This window comes from Bubalus bubalis, chromosome 5 (assembly GCF_019923935.1).
Source record: "Bubalus bubalis isolate 160015118507 breed Murrah chromosome 5, NDDB_SH_1, whole genome shotgun sequence".
Classification (NCBI taxonomy): Eukaryota; Metazoa; Chordata; class Mammalia; order Artiodactyla; family Bovidae; genus Bubalus; species Bubalus bubalis.
Genome location: NC_059161.1, coordinates 118,224,927 through 118,236,948, shown reverse-complemented (window position 1 = coordinate 118,236,948; position 12,022 = coordinate 118,224,927). Strand labels below are relative to the sequence as shown.

General features: G+C 47.4%; 1 protein-coding gene across 1 annotated transcript; it reads left to right on the top strand.

Annotated features, from left to right (window-relative positions):
• Nucleotides 1-810: 810 nt before the first annotated feature.
• Nucleotides 811-9,786, top strand: LOC102413060 (pregnancy-associated glycoprotein 2). The gene is made up of 9 exons (XM_006061720.4): nt 811-930; nt 2,247-2,388; nt 3,353-3,470; nt 3,570-3,688; nt 4,898-5,091; nt 5,629-5,745; nt 7,455-7,596; nt 7,682-7,780; nt 9,493-9,786. The coding sequence occupies exons 1-9, from the start codon at nt 878-880 to the stop codon at nt 9,637-9,639; spliced, it is 1,131 nt and encodes a 376-aa protein (XP_006061782.4). The 5' UTR covers nt 811-877; the 3' UTR covers nt 9,640-9,786.
• The last annotated feature ends 2,236 nt before the right edge of the window (nt 9,787-12,022 follow it).

The window sequence follows — 12,022 nt, the reverse complement described above, 5'->3', positions numbered from 1 at the left end:
TGGCCAACTGACCCACTTTCCAGCATGGCTGAAGTGGAGGAGAGGCTGCTCCCAGTGGAAAAGCATGTCCTGCCCAGTGTTGAGCATGGCTACCTAGGCTTTGTATCATTTCTCTTGCTTCTTGGACCATGAGTTTGTAAGAACTAGACTGATAGCTCGATTAGGATAAAGACCACTTGTGTCTTGATCAACTTTGACTTTCTGCCATCTAACTCAGACACCAGCACACATGTCTTCCCTGTAGGTTTGTTGGATGATATAAAATATCTTGCAGATGCATATGGCACTTCTTCCAATACTGAAATCATGAAATACTGCTCTGCCCTAAATCTTTGATGCATACTGGCATCATAGGTGCCCCTGATCTCTGCCATTAGACCCACTACCTAAAGCCACTCATATGTCCCTGGGCTGCCTCTCAAGCCTTCACTTTTCCATTTGACCTCTTTGCCTCCTAGCAATCAGCTCTCCAATGAGGACAGCAAACCATACCTCATGAAGTGGCTAGGCAGACCACATGAGATCATGAATGTCTAGCACGGCCCCTGGTATTCATTTTTATGGTGTTCTTAGCAGTTATTTTCTCCAGGTTGGCAAGTTTCTCCACACCTAGATGTCCATGCAGTTCACCCCAGCCTAGCCTCAAGTAAGAGATCACAGGAGAATTCTCTGTATTCTGAGAATTTTCTAAGTCCATTCCCTAAGGACAATGATGGAAATAAAATTTTATCAAGAGCTTTGTATTTTTATCAGATCCATTAGTGGCCTAAAGGGGACAATTAGGGCAGGTTAGAGCACATATAACTAGAAGCTCCTGGTCACCACTGCATGTCAAGGAACTAAAGCTTCCCTGAGTACTTGGTGCCAGGAAAGAAGCATGAAGTGGCTTGTGCTCCTCGGGCTGGTGGCCCTCTCAGAGTGCATAGTCATGTAAGTATGGGGACTGTAAGAGGCATCATCTTCCTTTCTGGGTTAGAAAGGAATGGAATATTTCCCTGATAGTCTTAAAGTTCAACTCTTACTTATTGATAAGTACCTTTCTATAGGTACTTATTCTTGCTTCTTTAGCCTTGGGCTTTGCAGGTAGTGCTAGTGGTAAAGGACCTGCATGCAAATGTAGGAGATGTAAGAGATGCAGGTTCAATTCCTAGGTCGGGAATATCCCCTGGAGAAGGACATGGCAACCCACTCCAATATTTTTGCCTGGAGAATCCCATGGGCAGAGGAGCCTAGCAGGCTGTGGTCCACAGGGTCATATAGAGTTGGACACGACTGAAGCGGCTTAGCATGCATGCATGCACCTTGCTAGAGAAACTGTGGGTCCCAAGGGTCGAGGTGTAGGTTTGCATGGTTCCATAACTCTTGGGACCCCATCATGTGGTGACCTGCTGAAAATGGAAGACCTTGCAATTGTTTAGTGCACAACCTGTACAAATGTATGTGTGATCCTGTGGAATAGCATTTTTCTACATTTTATTCTAGGTGTCCTCTCTGTTCTCTCTCTACTTCAGTGTGTATATGTCTATGTCTGCATCTCTGTATCTCTCTAATTTATCTCTCCATCTCCTTGGAAGTCTCTGTGAGTGCAGATCTCTCCATGTTGTTTTCTCTTCTTTTAATTTTTCAGTTTTGACTCATCTTTGCTTCTTTAGCCTCTTAATTTCCCTAATTTGTTTCCTATCTCCTGGATTCTTCCCTCAACCCTCTGTTCCATTTCTACTTGGAGAAAGATTGGGAGAGCTACTTCTATGCTGTTTTATATCTGACAAACAGTGTGACCACAGCCAAGTGATAAACTCTTTGAATTTCAGATTCCTTCCCCATAAAATTAGGATAAGGATCCCCTTCTACAACCTTCTTCCCTGAGCTTCCTTGAGAACAGTACAGTGGGATGGCAATAGCAATACTAACAGCTGTCATTGTTGAGATTCACTATATATCAGATACATTATATCCATCACTTCACTTATCTCCCAATTTTCTATGTGGAGGATGGGAATCATTACATTCCACCGTTTTACCCAGGGGTAAGCTGAGAATCCAAATGGTCTTACCCAATGTTACACAACAGAACCTGTATTCAAACCTACGTCCTTGCCATGGTATTTGCATGGCATTCTGATAATAAGGTGACACTCGTAAAAACGCTTGGAAAATACACAGTGTGTTACAATGACAGTTATACCTTAACACGGACAGCTAATTGTATCTTCTCCTTTGTTTCTTTTCCTAATCCTTGGTGAAAGTTTGCCTCTAAGGAAAATGAAGACCTTGCGAGAAACCCTGAGGGAAAAAAACTTGCTGAACAATTTCCTGGAGGAACAAACTTACAGACTGTCCAAGAATGACTCCAAAATAACTATTCACCCGCTGAGGAACTATCTGGATGTGAGTTTGTTGGGAGGATGGCTCTCACAGAGCCCCCTGGTGCTCTGGCCTAGCACTGAGGTTCTTCTGGAGGTGGCAGATGGGAAGTTGGGGCTGGGGCTCCTGCAGGAGGCAGAAACACTGGGGAACAGGAACCCCATTCCAGAGGAGAAGGCGTTCTCATCCACAACTCTTGGTGTGTGGTGACTGGGCCCAGCAGTGACCAGGTGGCAGGTAAACATCCATTTCTGTGTCAAAGATGTGTCATTAGTTTGAGGAAGATTGTTCCTTCTGAACTAAGCGAGCCACTCAGTTACAGATGAAGTGTGAGCCATCTCTAGTCAAAAGATAAAGCCAACTGCAAAGCAATTGTGAATTCCCCAGGCAGAAGAATTCAACTTCCACAGATGCAAGAATAACAGCAGTAAAAAGTTACTGAATCCCTATTCTGTGTAAGGCCATAAGAATCTAACACTGTGGATGTTGTTATTAGATTAGAAAAAAGAGCACATTTTATCTTCAAGATTGTGCAGGCAGCCTGAGGGATAGGCAAAGAGTAAATATATGACAAATGAAAGGGTCACCTGTGCAGTGTTTATGGGATGTGGTCTGAGTTTAGAGGGAGTGGCTGGGATTGATCAAGGAGGACCTCCTGGAGAAGGGTGTGCTCAGACTGGGTTTGAAGAGGAGACTAGAGAGCTTCTCAAATGAAGGCACCAGGACTTCCCTGGAGCTCCAGTGCTTATGACTCTGGGCTTCGAATGCAGGAGGTACTTTTTCAACCCCTGGTCACAGAGTGAATATCCCGCATACCACGTGGTGCAAGAAAAAATATCAAATGCAGGCACCTCTGAGAATAAAGGCTGTGAGCTGCATGGTCATTGGAAAGTGATCTCAGGAGACATGTGACACCCAGACGGAGGCAGCAGTGTGGGAATCGAGGGGAGCCAGATCTGCACTAACCCACCCATCTTGGTCCCCACAGACTGCCTATGTGGGTAACATCACCATTGGAACACCCCCTCAGGAGTTCCGGGTCGTCTTTGACACAGGCTCAGCTAACTTGTGGGTGCCTTGCATCACCTGTACCAGTCCAGCCTGTTGTGAGTACAAACACCCTCCAACCCACCCATCTTTTACTAGCCCTGAACTCCCTTCTCCACCCTTGGCACCTGACTGACACTCATCTCTTGTGTCTGCAGATACACACAACACCTTCAATCCTCAAAAGTCTTCAAGCTTCCGGGACGCAGGCTCGCCTATCACCATCTTCTATGGATCTGGGATAATTCAGGGATTTCTTGGCTCTGACACCGTTCGGGTAATGTGGAAACAAAAGCTGAGTCAGGACTGACTATGGAGTGACCACTGCTTACAAAACAGATACAGGACCAGCTGGCAGGATCATCCTACCCTAACTCCCATAGATACTGGCCATCTTACCCACAGGATTCTGTCCCTGGAGAGACAGTCTCCATAGTGATATACAAACAAATGAATTAGGTAACCCAGAGAGTTGCTTGGGCTGTGGACTTGAAGCTCCTCTAACCATGAGCAGCTCAAGGTTCATTTTGCTGGGAGCAAGAAGAGAGGGGAAAGCACCAACTTTTATATTCTCAGACTGTGCCAGGCACTTTCGTGGTAATAACTTGCTTAAACCTACAACAACCCCATGCAGCAGGTGTGTTGATTAGCTAATGATACAGATGAGGAAACTGAGGTGCAGACAGCAAGGGCCTTGCTGAGGTCACAAGTGTGGTAAGCGATGGAGCTAGCCTGGCTTGTCAGGACCAAAGCTGGTGGTGGGTGTTTGGGGAAAGGATAAAACTGATCTGGGGACCCTGGGCACAGTCAAGCACTTCAGGTATCCGGGGTGGATAAGCAGAAGACCAGAGATGTAGGTGGGCCTGATAAGTGTGTTCTCAACGTATGGGGCCTTTGGGAGTCTAATAAAACCTATAGCCTCCCTCCCCCAAAGTACCTGAGTAGTTCGCCTCTCTCTCTTACTTTCTCTCTCTCCCTCATACACACTCACACACACACACAGATACCCCCAAAAGTGTATTTCCCAGGCAGTAAATTCATAAGAACCCTGCCAGCAACATTGTATAATGGACTTCTGTCTTTGTGGGCAGATGCAGAATCCAAACTACATTACCATCAATTCACCTCATTTCTGTCATCAGTTCAGAGAGACGCCAGAGAAGGCTCTCCTGCTCTTTACTCATTTTGTCCACAAGGGGGCACCATTGGGTCCTGGCCAGACTTGTTTGCACCACCCGTACAAGAAGGCATGAGGCCAGTTTGACTCACTCAGACGGTGTTTTTCAAGGAGCAGATGTTTTAAAAGTCCACAGACCCACATAAATAGAATCCAAATCCCCTCCCAGCTCGGTCTAACCATCTGAAGTCTACCGAGGACACAGAAAGACCTCAGTTCTGCTCTGCAGTGCTAATGGCATCTCTTCCTCAGCCCAAGCCTAGACGAACTTAACAAACCTTTACCTCGGAACACTCTTCTCGCCCACAGATCGGGAACCTTGTTAGCCCTGAACAGTCGTTTGGCCTAAGCCTGGTGGAATACGGGTTTGATTCTGTACCCTTTGATGGCATCCTGGGCTTGGCTTTTCCCTCCATGGGCATCAAAGATACCATCCCCATCTTTGACAACTTGTGGTCACACGGTGCCTTTTCTGAGCCTGTCTTTGCCTTCTACTTGAACACGTAAGTCTGAGCTGAACAATCCCTCTCTCCAAATTAGTTTTAAGATGCTTTCAGTTGCATGAAAATTATGCAACAATTGATACAGAAGTATCCTAAGAGATAATCTAACCCAGGATAACTATGGCCCAGGGCCCCACCTGGGTTTACCACTGGCTTTTATAAATTAAGTTTTATTGGTACACAACCATGCTCCTGGGCGTAAGAGCCGCGGCTTGGTGTAGGGGGTGAGCGAAAAGGAAGACTAATGCAAGGTGTCAGGATACGAGTTGGAAGAAAAGGCAACAGGATTTGCTGATGAATTTGACATGGAAGGGAACAGAGGGAAGGTGGAAATCTTTCCCTTCTCACTAACATTTCACTGGGTACCCAGAACCAGCTAAACAATTTGCAGGAGCCAGTGCAAAAAGAAAGAGTGGGACCCAAAACAAAAGTGTGGGACTCCTTTTTCAACTCCTTTTGAAAGGTGGACAAGCACAACTCTCAGACAGTGCTGTTGCTACTATCCTCCAAGGATCTCCCCCTCTCCTCTCTCTACAGAAACAAGCCGGAGGGCAGTGTGGTGATGTTTGGTGGGGTAGACCACCGCTACTACAAGGGAGAGCTCAACTGGATACCAGTGTCCCAAACTAGCCATTGGCAGATAAGCATGAACAAGTAAGCCTCTCCCTCTGAGGGTCACCCCAAGTGATGCTCTCACATCTGTACATGGACACAGGCAGATACACAAATGCACTCCCAGACACACAGTCAACAGACATGCACACCACCCACAACGACACAGACACACATGCAAAGACACAAGCAGGCACATAGAAACATACATAACCAGCCAGAGACACACAAGTACACGCACAGAGCCACATATGAATACACACATAAACAAACGCAGAAACACATAGATACACAAACCACCCATAGGTTCATAATCACCCCAGGCCACCTGACCAGGGCTCTGAACAGGGTCCATCACAGGGTCCAGAGAGGCCTGTGCAGCTGCGGGAGGACTACACCCCTGAGTGTGAGGTGGGGAGCATGGTTATAGGACTTTACAGTGTGGTGAAAAGAGGATCAGGGAGAATTTCCTCAGCCTGAAAGAGCTGTGATAAGATAACCAACTGTCCAGGGCAACATGGGACCAAGGAAGTTCTCAGCACAGAGAAATGTCAGTTTAAAAACAGGAAAAGTCCTGAAGAAATGGGGAAAACTAGTCTCCTTAGGGAGAAGCTAGCCAGCAGAGGAGAGAGGTTGGCCACAGTCTTGGGACCTGAAAGCGACTCATAAAAAGAGACACCCCACATCCCTGGGCACACAGTGGGTCAGGGGCTATAACTGAGTGAATCGGGAAGGTGGGGTCCAGGAATGGCTTGAGAAGAGGCAATAATTGATGAGATTCTGTGTTTGACCCTCAGATAAAAGCTTACCTGTCCTTTGAGGTTCTGTGTCTAGTCAGGTATCACCTGGTCAGGGTCTCAGTGTCTGAGCCCAGTGAGGGGGTGCTGCTCAGAGACACCCTCTCCCAGGGCAGCCGGTGTCCCCCACCCCTATGAGAATCTGCTGCCGCAGGAACCTCCATCTTTACTGTGTGTTTGTCCCATTGTTGGTGAGACATCAGATATACCTCTCTGGATGGTCTTCATTATTTTCACAGCCTTCATTCACTCATTCAACAGACAAGCATTGTGCATCCACTGAGTACCAGGCACTTTAGAGATGTGATGAGAATAAAACTCATCCTCACATCTAAGAAGGCAAATGTACAAGAAATGACACACACACAGAGTGAATTGTCACTTTGGTACATACTAGACATGAGGGGCATCCCTTACAGCTCAGTTGGTGAAGAATCTCCCTGTAATGCAGGAGACCTGGGTTCGATTTCTGCTTTGGGAAGATCCTCTGGAGAAGGAAATGGCAACCCACTCCAATATTCTTGCCTAAAGAATCCCATGGACAGAGGAGCCTGGCAGGCTACTGTCCATGGGATCGCAAGAGCCAGACATGACTTAGCGACTAAACCACCACCACCACCAGACCTGAGGAAGGGTCTATAGAAAGTAACCAAGAGAGGAGACTGATACACACCAGGGGAAAGACTTCCCTGGAACCATGACATAAAGATGAGGAGAAATTAGCTAGTCAAAGGGAAGGGGGCTCTTCTAGCAAGGAAGACCAGCTTATGTCAAGGTACAAAAAACCTGGTGTATTCAAGTACTGCATTCAAGGATGTCAAGGAAGGTACTGTGATCAGAGCAAAGGAAAAGTCAGGGCAAGACATGAAGCTCTATTCAGGAGACAGTCAGGGAGGGGGAGCTGTGAGGGAGCCTTCCACATGACCCTGATGCCCGCTTTACCTACTGTCTCAGCATCAGCATGAACGGGAATGTTACTGCTTGTTCTTGTGGATGTCAGGCCCTTTTGGACACCGGGACATCATTGATCTATGGCCCAACAGAACTGGTCACCAACATCCACAAGCTCATGAACGCCAAGCCCAAGGATTCTGAGGTGAAGGGTCATGCCACAGGGTCACTCCCAGTCTCCCCACATAATAAGGATCCTCTGGGCCAACCTCTCTCCTTCTCTCTAACAGTATGTGGTTTCATGTGATGCCGTCAAGACCCTGCCTCCTGTCATCTTCAACATCAATGGCATTGACTATCCACTGCCCCCTCAAGCCTATATCATCAAGGTGAGGGGCCATCCCTGAGGGTTGGTTCTCTAAATTAGGGTTTGCAGAAAACTTTGGGCTACTGCTGGGAGGAGGGCACCCTCTGCAGGCCAAGCCACACCACTGCAGATGCTGCTGAGCCCCTGTGGCTGGGCCAGCACCTCCCACAAAATCAGCCACTTGAGAGTAGAGGACAGTCTGGGACATCCATCCTCCTGAAATAAATGTGGAGACACCACTCCGTGATGGCATGGTGGGAGTCACAAGGAGAAGGGAACACTAAGGGCCTCTGCCTTCATAGATCTTCAGTTCTACTAGAGCCCTCAGATGCAGAAATACAGAAAGTCAGCTCTAGGGATCCCTAAAATAGGACATGTGACAAGGGGGGTTGGCTGGTGGCAGTCCCTGTGTGTGCTCCCACCATAATGATTAACAGTCTCCCTTTCCTTCTTGAAATTGTCCCAGTTACAATAAATTACATGGCTACCTTAGACCTTGGCTGCAACTTCCCCTTGCTAAGTCCCAGTTCCCTCTCTGTGAGTCGGGCTACTCGACCCCTCTATGGGGAGGTTGGATGCTAAGGTGAATCAAGGATGTACAGTGACTGCTCAGCCCTGACACAGAGTGGAGGCTTCACTTCAGCTCCCTGTGGGAGTTCAGAGCAGGCTGTTGGGCTCAAAGAAGGCTTTGAGGAAGAGAGGGAATTGCAGTAATCCTAAAACCCCTGACTCATGGCACCATAGGGAGGCCTGCTTGGGTCTAGGCAAATCTGCCCTGGGTTCCATGCAAATGGCACCCCGCGGTGCTCTGCAAAGAGACCCTGAGGACTTACTAGGGGTGATGAGGGCTATGGACCGACTGGCGGGGATGGAGACCAGAATAACTCACCCAGCCAAACCTGGAGTGGCCAAAGGCTGAGTGTGGGTCCAAACAGGCTTCTCAGAGGGCCTGGGCAAAGGCTTAAAGAATATGTTGTGAGCACTGCTTTGAATTTATTTAACATGCATAACCAACAGTGAGCTACTGTATAGCACAGGCAACACTGCTCAACATAAGGTGGCAGCCTGGATGGGAGGGGTGTCTTTGGGACAAGGATACATGTATATGTATGACTGAGTCCTTTACTGTCCACCTGAAACTCAGAATATTGTTAATCAGCTATACTCCAAAAAAATTAAAAGTTAAAAAGAACCAGTTTTGGGGATGCAGGAGAAGAACAGACATTCCCTGCAGAGAAAATAATGAGCAGGGGTCAGAAGGAAAGAAACAGAGTGTGAGGAGAACTAGGAGACACTCTCTTGTTCTTTTCTAAAAAACCGTATTGCAGTATAGCTGATCTTCAGCATTGCCTTAAGTTCTGCTGCAGAGCTAAGTGATTTAGCTGTACATATACAAATATATATATTCTTTTTCATCAGTTAGTCAATAAATATTGAATACAGTACCTTGCTCTAGAAGTAGGACTTTGTTGCTTATCATTCCTCTGTATATTACTTTACATCTGATCATTCCAAACTCCCAATCCTCCCCTCCCCACACTCCTGCCATATTGCAACCACATGCCTTGGCCCTTTTTGGTTTGGATGAACCCTCATATTCCCAGCTGCTGAGAAAATCACCTGATACTTACCAAAAGAGGGAAATAAAACCAAGAAGTATGCCAGGTCTGGATATTGAGGAGGGAGTCGCAGTAAGTGCACAGGCTGACTGGTTTGTGTCTCTAACTCCTCCAGATTCAAAACAGCTGCCGCAGCGTCTTTCAAGGAGGCACAGAAAATAGCTCTCTAGACACCTGGATCCTTGGTGATATCTTCCTGAGGCAGTACTTCTCGGTTTTTGATCGAAAAAATAAAAGGATTGGCCTGGCTCCGGCAGTGTAAATGCTTTGACTAGCTCAGGAATCAATCAGGCTGCTCCTAACACAGACTCACTCACACTAGGGCGCTCCTGCCCAGCGATGCTGGTGAATTGTGTTTGGTGCTCTGCAAACCCTATTCTCAATAAAGAATAAAAAGTTTCACTCTTAATGGTGCTAAAACAAATCGGTGCTTCTTTTTGGGTCTGGGAGGTGCATAATAATCAGGGAGGATCTAGAACCAAGTCTGAACCACAAGTGAGAGGAGCTCAACTCCAGCTGGTTTCAAGGAAAGGGGAGACTTTTTAGAAGAACACTGGAGATCCTGTACATAGGAACCAGAAAAGATAGAGAGATCTCAGTGACTGGACCCAAGAAATCAGAAGTCATCAGTTCTCTCTTTCTGACCTTCACTCTTTCCCCTCTCTCTTCTTTGATGGTCTTAGCCTAATAACCTTCTTCCTTAAGGCTTCTACACCTAGTGAGGGAGTCCAAAGCTACCTGCCCCAGGGTTTTTATATTCCCAAGGCATCTAACTCATAAGGAAAGAAGCTCAGAGACATCAGGTTCAAGGGAGTGCTCTGAATGGCCCACCTAAGATCACATGCCCAACCCTGGATCAACCATCATGGCAGGGTCATAGGGTCCTATGAGTGGCTTTACATGGTCATCTGGCCCTGACCCAGCAGCAAACATGATTGACAGTTTCCTCCAGAACTTAATAACTGGAGCTAGCAGGAGGCAGCCCTGAGGATAGTGGCTGGGGGATGGTCTAGATCAGGGAAGAGTTTATGATGATGCCAACTCCACTGCCTCCTCATTCAGAGGGATTATGAGCGGTAATGAAAATATTCTATTCATCACATCTTAGATGAACATTGGCAGTGGGGTTCTTCTCTAGGGGGTTCTGGGTGAGGCCCCTCACACTGAGATGGCTCTCCTTTGTTCCCCCACCTCAGTTACCAGCTCTCTGCCACCCATACCTGCTGTGACCTTTCCAGTCCCATTTCCCATGTGACAGCCCCTGTGGATCCCTGAGCCATCCCCCTCCTCCAGGGTCCAGCACATCCCTTCCTTGGCCTCCAGTGCTATAGGGGGAAGGTGTCACTCATGTAACGGTGGACCAGGGTGCACAGAGTGTTCAGCCTCTCTGAACTTCCTCCAGGGCCAGAGTTACAAACCATTTGGTTGTGAGCTGCCGTGAACTGGCACCTTGAGAGTAGAAGTATCACTTCTTTCTACCTGGAGACCCTAGGTAGAGACCTAAGCTCAGGGCAGTAGGGGTGAGATATGCAGGGAGACTCAGGTAATGGAAGAAAATGAAGAGATAAAGTAGAAAACATACCCCAAGACAATGCATAGTAGGGGTCTTTACTCAGGCAAGAGAAACATCAGTGAAAGAAGTGTCCCCCTGCCTTTCTTCATTTTTTTATTCAGTACCAATACTTACAGAGGAGCTACTATGGGCTTTCCTGAGGGCTCAGTGGGTAAAGAATCTGCCTGCAATGCAGGAGACATAGGAGATGCAGGTTAGATCCCTGGGTCGGAAAGATCCACTGGAGAAGGAAATGGAAACCTGTGCCAGTATTCTTGCCTAGAAAACCCCATGGACAGAGGAACCTGGTGGCCATAGTCCAAGGGTCAGAAAGTCAGACACAACTAGGCACGCAGGCACGCATTTTGCACCAGGTGCTGTAGTTGACCCCAGGGATAGAGGCATGGGTGATAAAGGCACCAAAAAGTCGTGGAGACAGATAAAGAGACAACCTGCAATGGGGAGGCCCAGACGGAGGAAACAGCAGAGGCGTGGCTGGGGGGCCAAGAGGAGTGAGGGGCTTCCTCTTCAGGGAGGCAGAGAAAGGCTGGCATAGGACGAGGTGAAATGCATTGACTTCAAGCTTTTCACCCCACCCTGAATCATACCCCTCAACCTTGCAGTTTCCATCTGTGTGCAGAACGGCCACATGTCCATGGTTACCTGTGCCTGGCCCCTTTGGGATGGCACTGGATTATGATCACCTTGAGGGGAGTGAAAGGGGACCAACAGCAGAGCTGATAAAGGGGAGAAATGTGAGAACAGAATCAGTTATTTTTCTTTAACAGTAAATATCAGCAACTGGGCTCAAAGGTGATGCAAGTGAACAGTTTGTGAAACTCATTGTCCAAGTGTTCTCCAGAGAACCATAAGGAATGATTCTCTAGATGAGAAATCAACAATAAAAGTAGGAATAACAGCTCAAGTTCATTACATATGCTATCTCACTGTCTCCCCAAGGTCCCTTGCAAGGTGTGACTCCCACCCCCTGCACTGTACAAGTGAAAGAAGTCTCCTCGGATCTTCTGGCTCTAGCACTGGTGTCAGATGTGTAGTAGGCCCTCAAGAAATATATGTTGACTGAAAAATAAAT

Excerpts from the sequence above, each read along its gene's own strand:
- LOC102413060 (XM_006061720.4), top strand. The coding sequence starts at position 878 with ATGAAGTGGCTTGTGCTCCTCGGGCTGGTGGCCCTCTCAGAGTGCATA. Across the intron at positions 2,389-3,352 it reads CGCTGAGGAACTATCTGGAT|ACTGCCTATGTGGGTAACAT; the intron begins GTGAGTTTGTTG and ends TGGTCCCCACAG. Across the intron at positions 7,781-9,492 it reads CTCAAGCCTATATCATCAAG|ATTCAAAACAGCTGCCGCAG; the intron begins GTGAGGGGCCAT and ends TAACTCCTCCAG.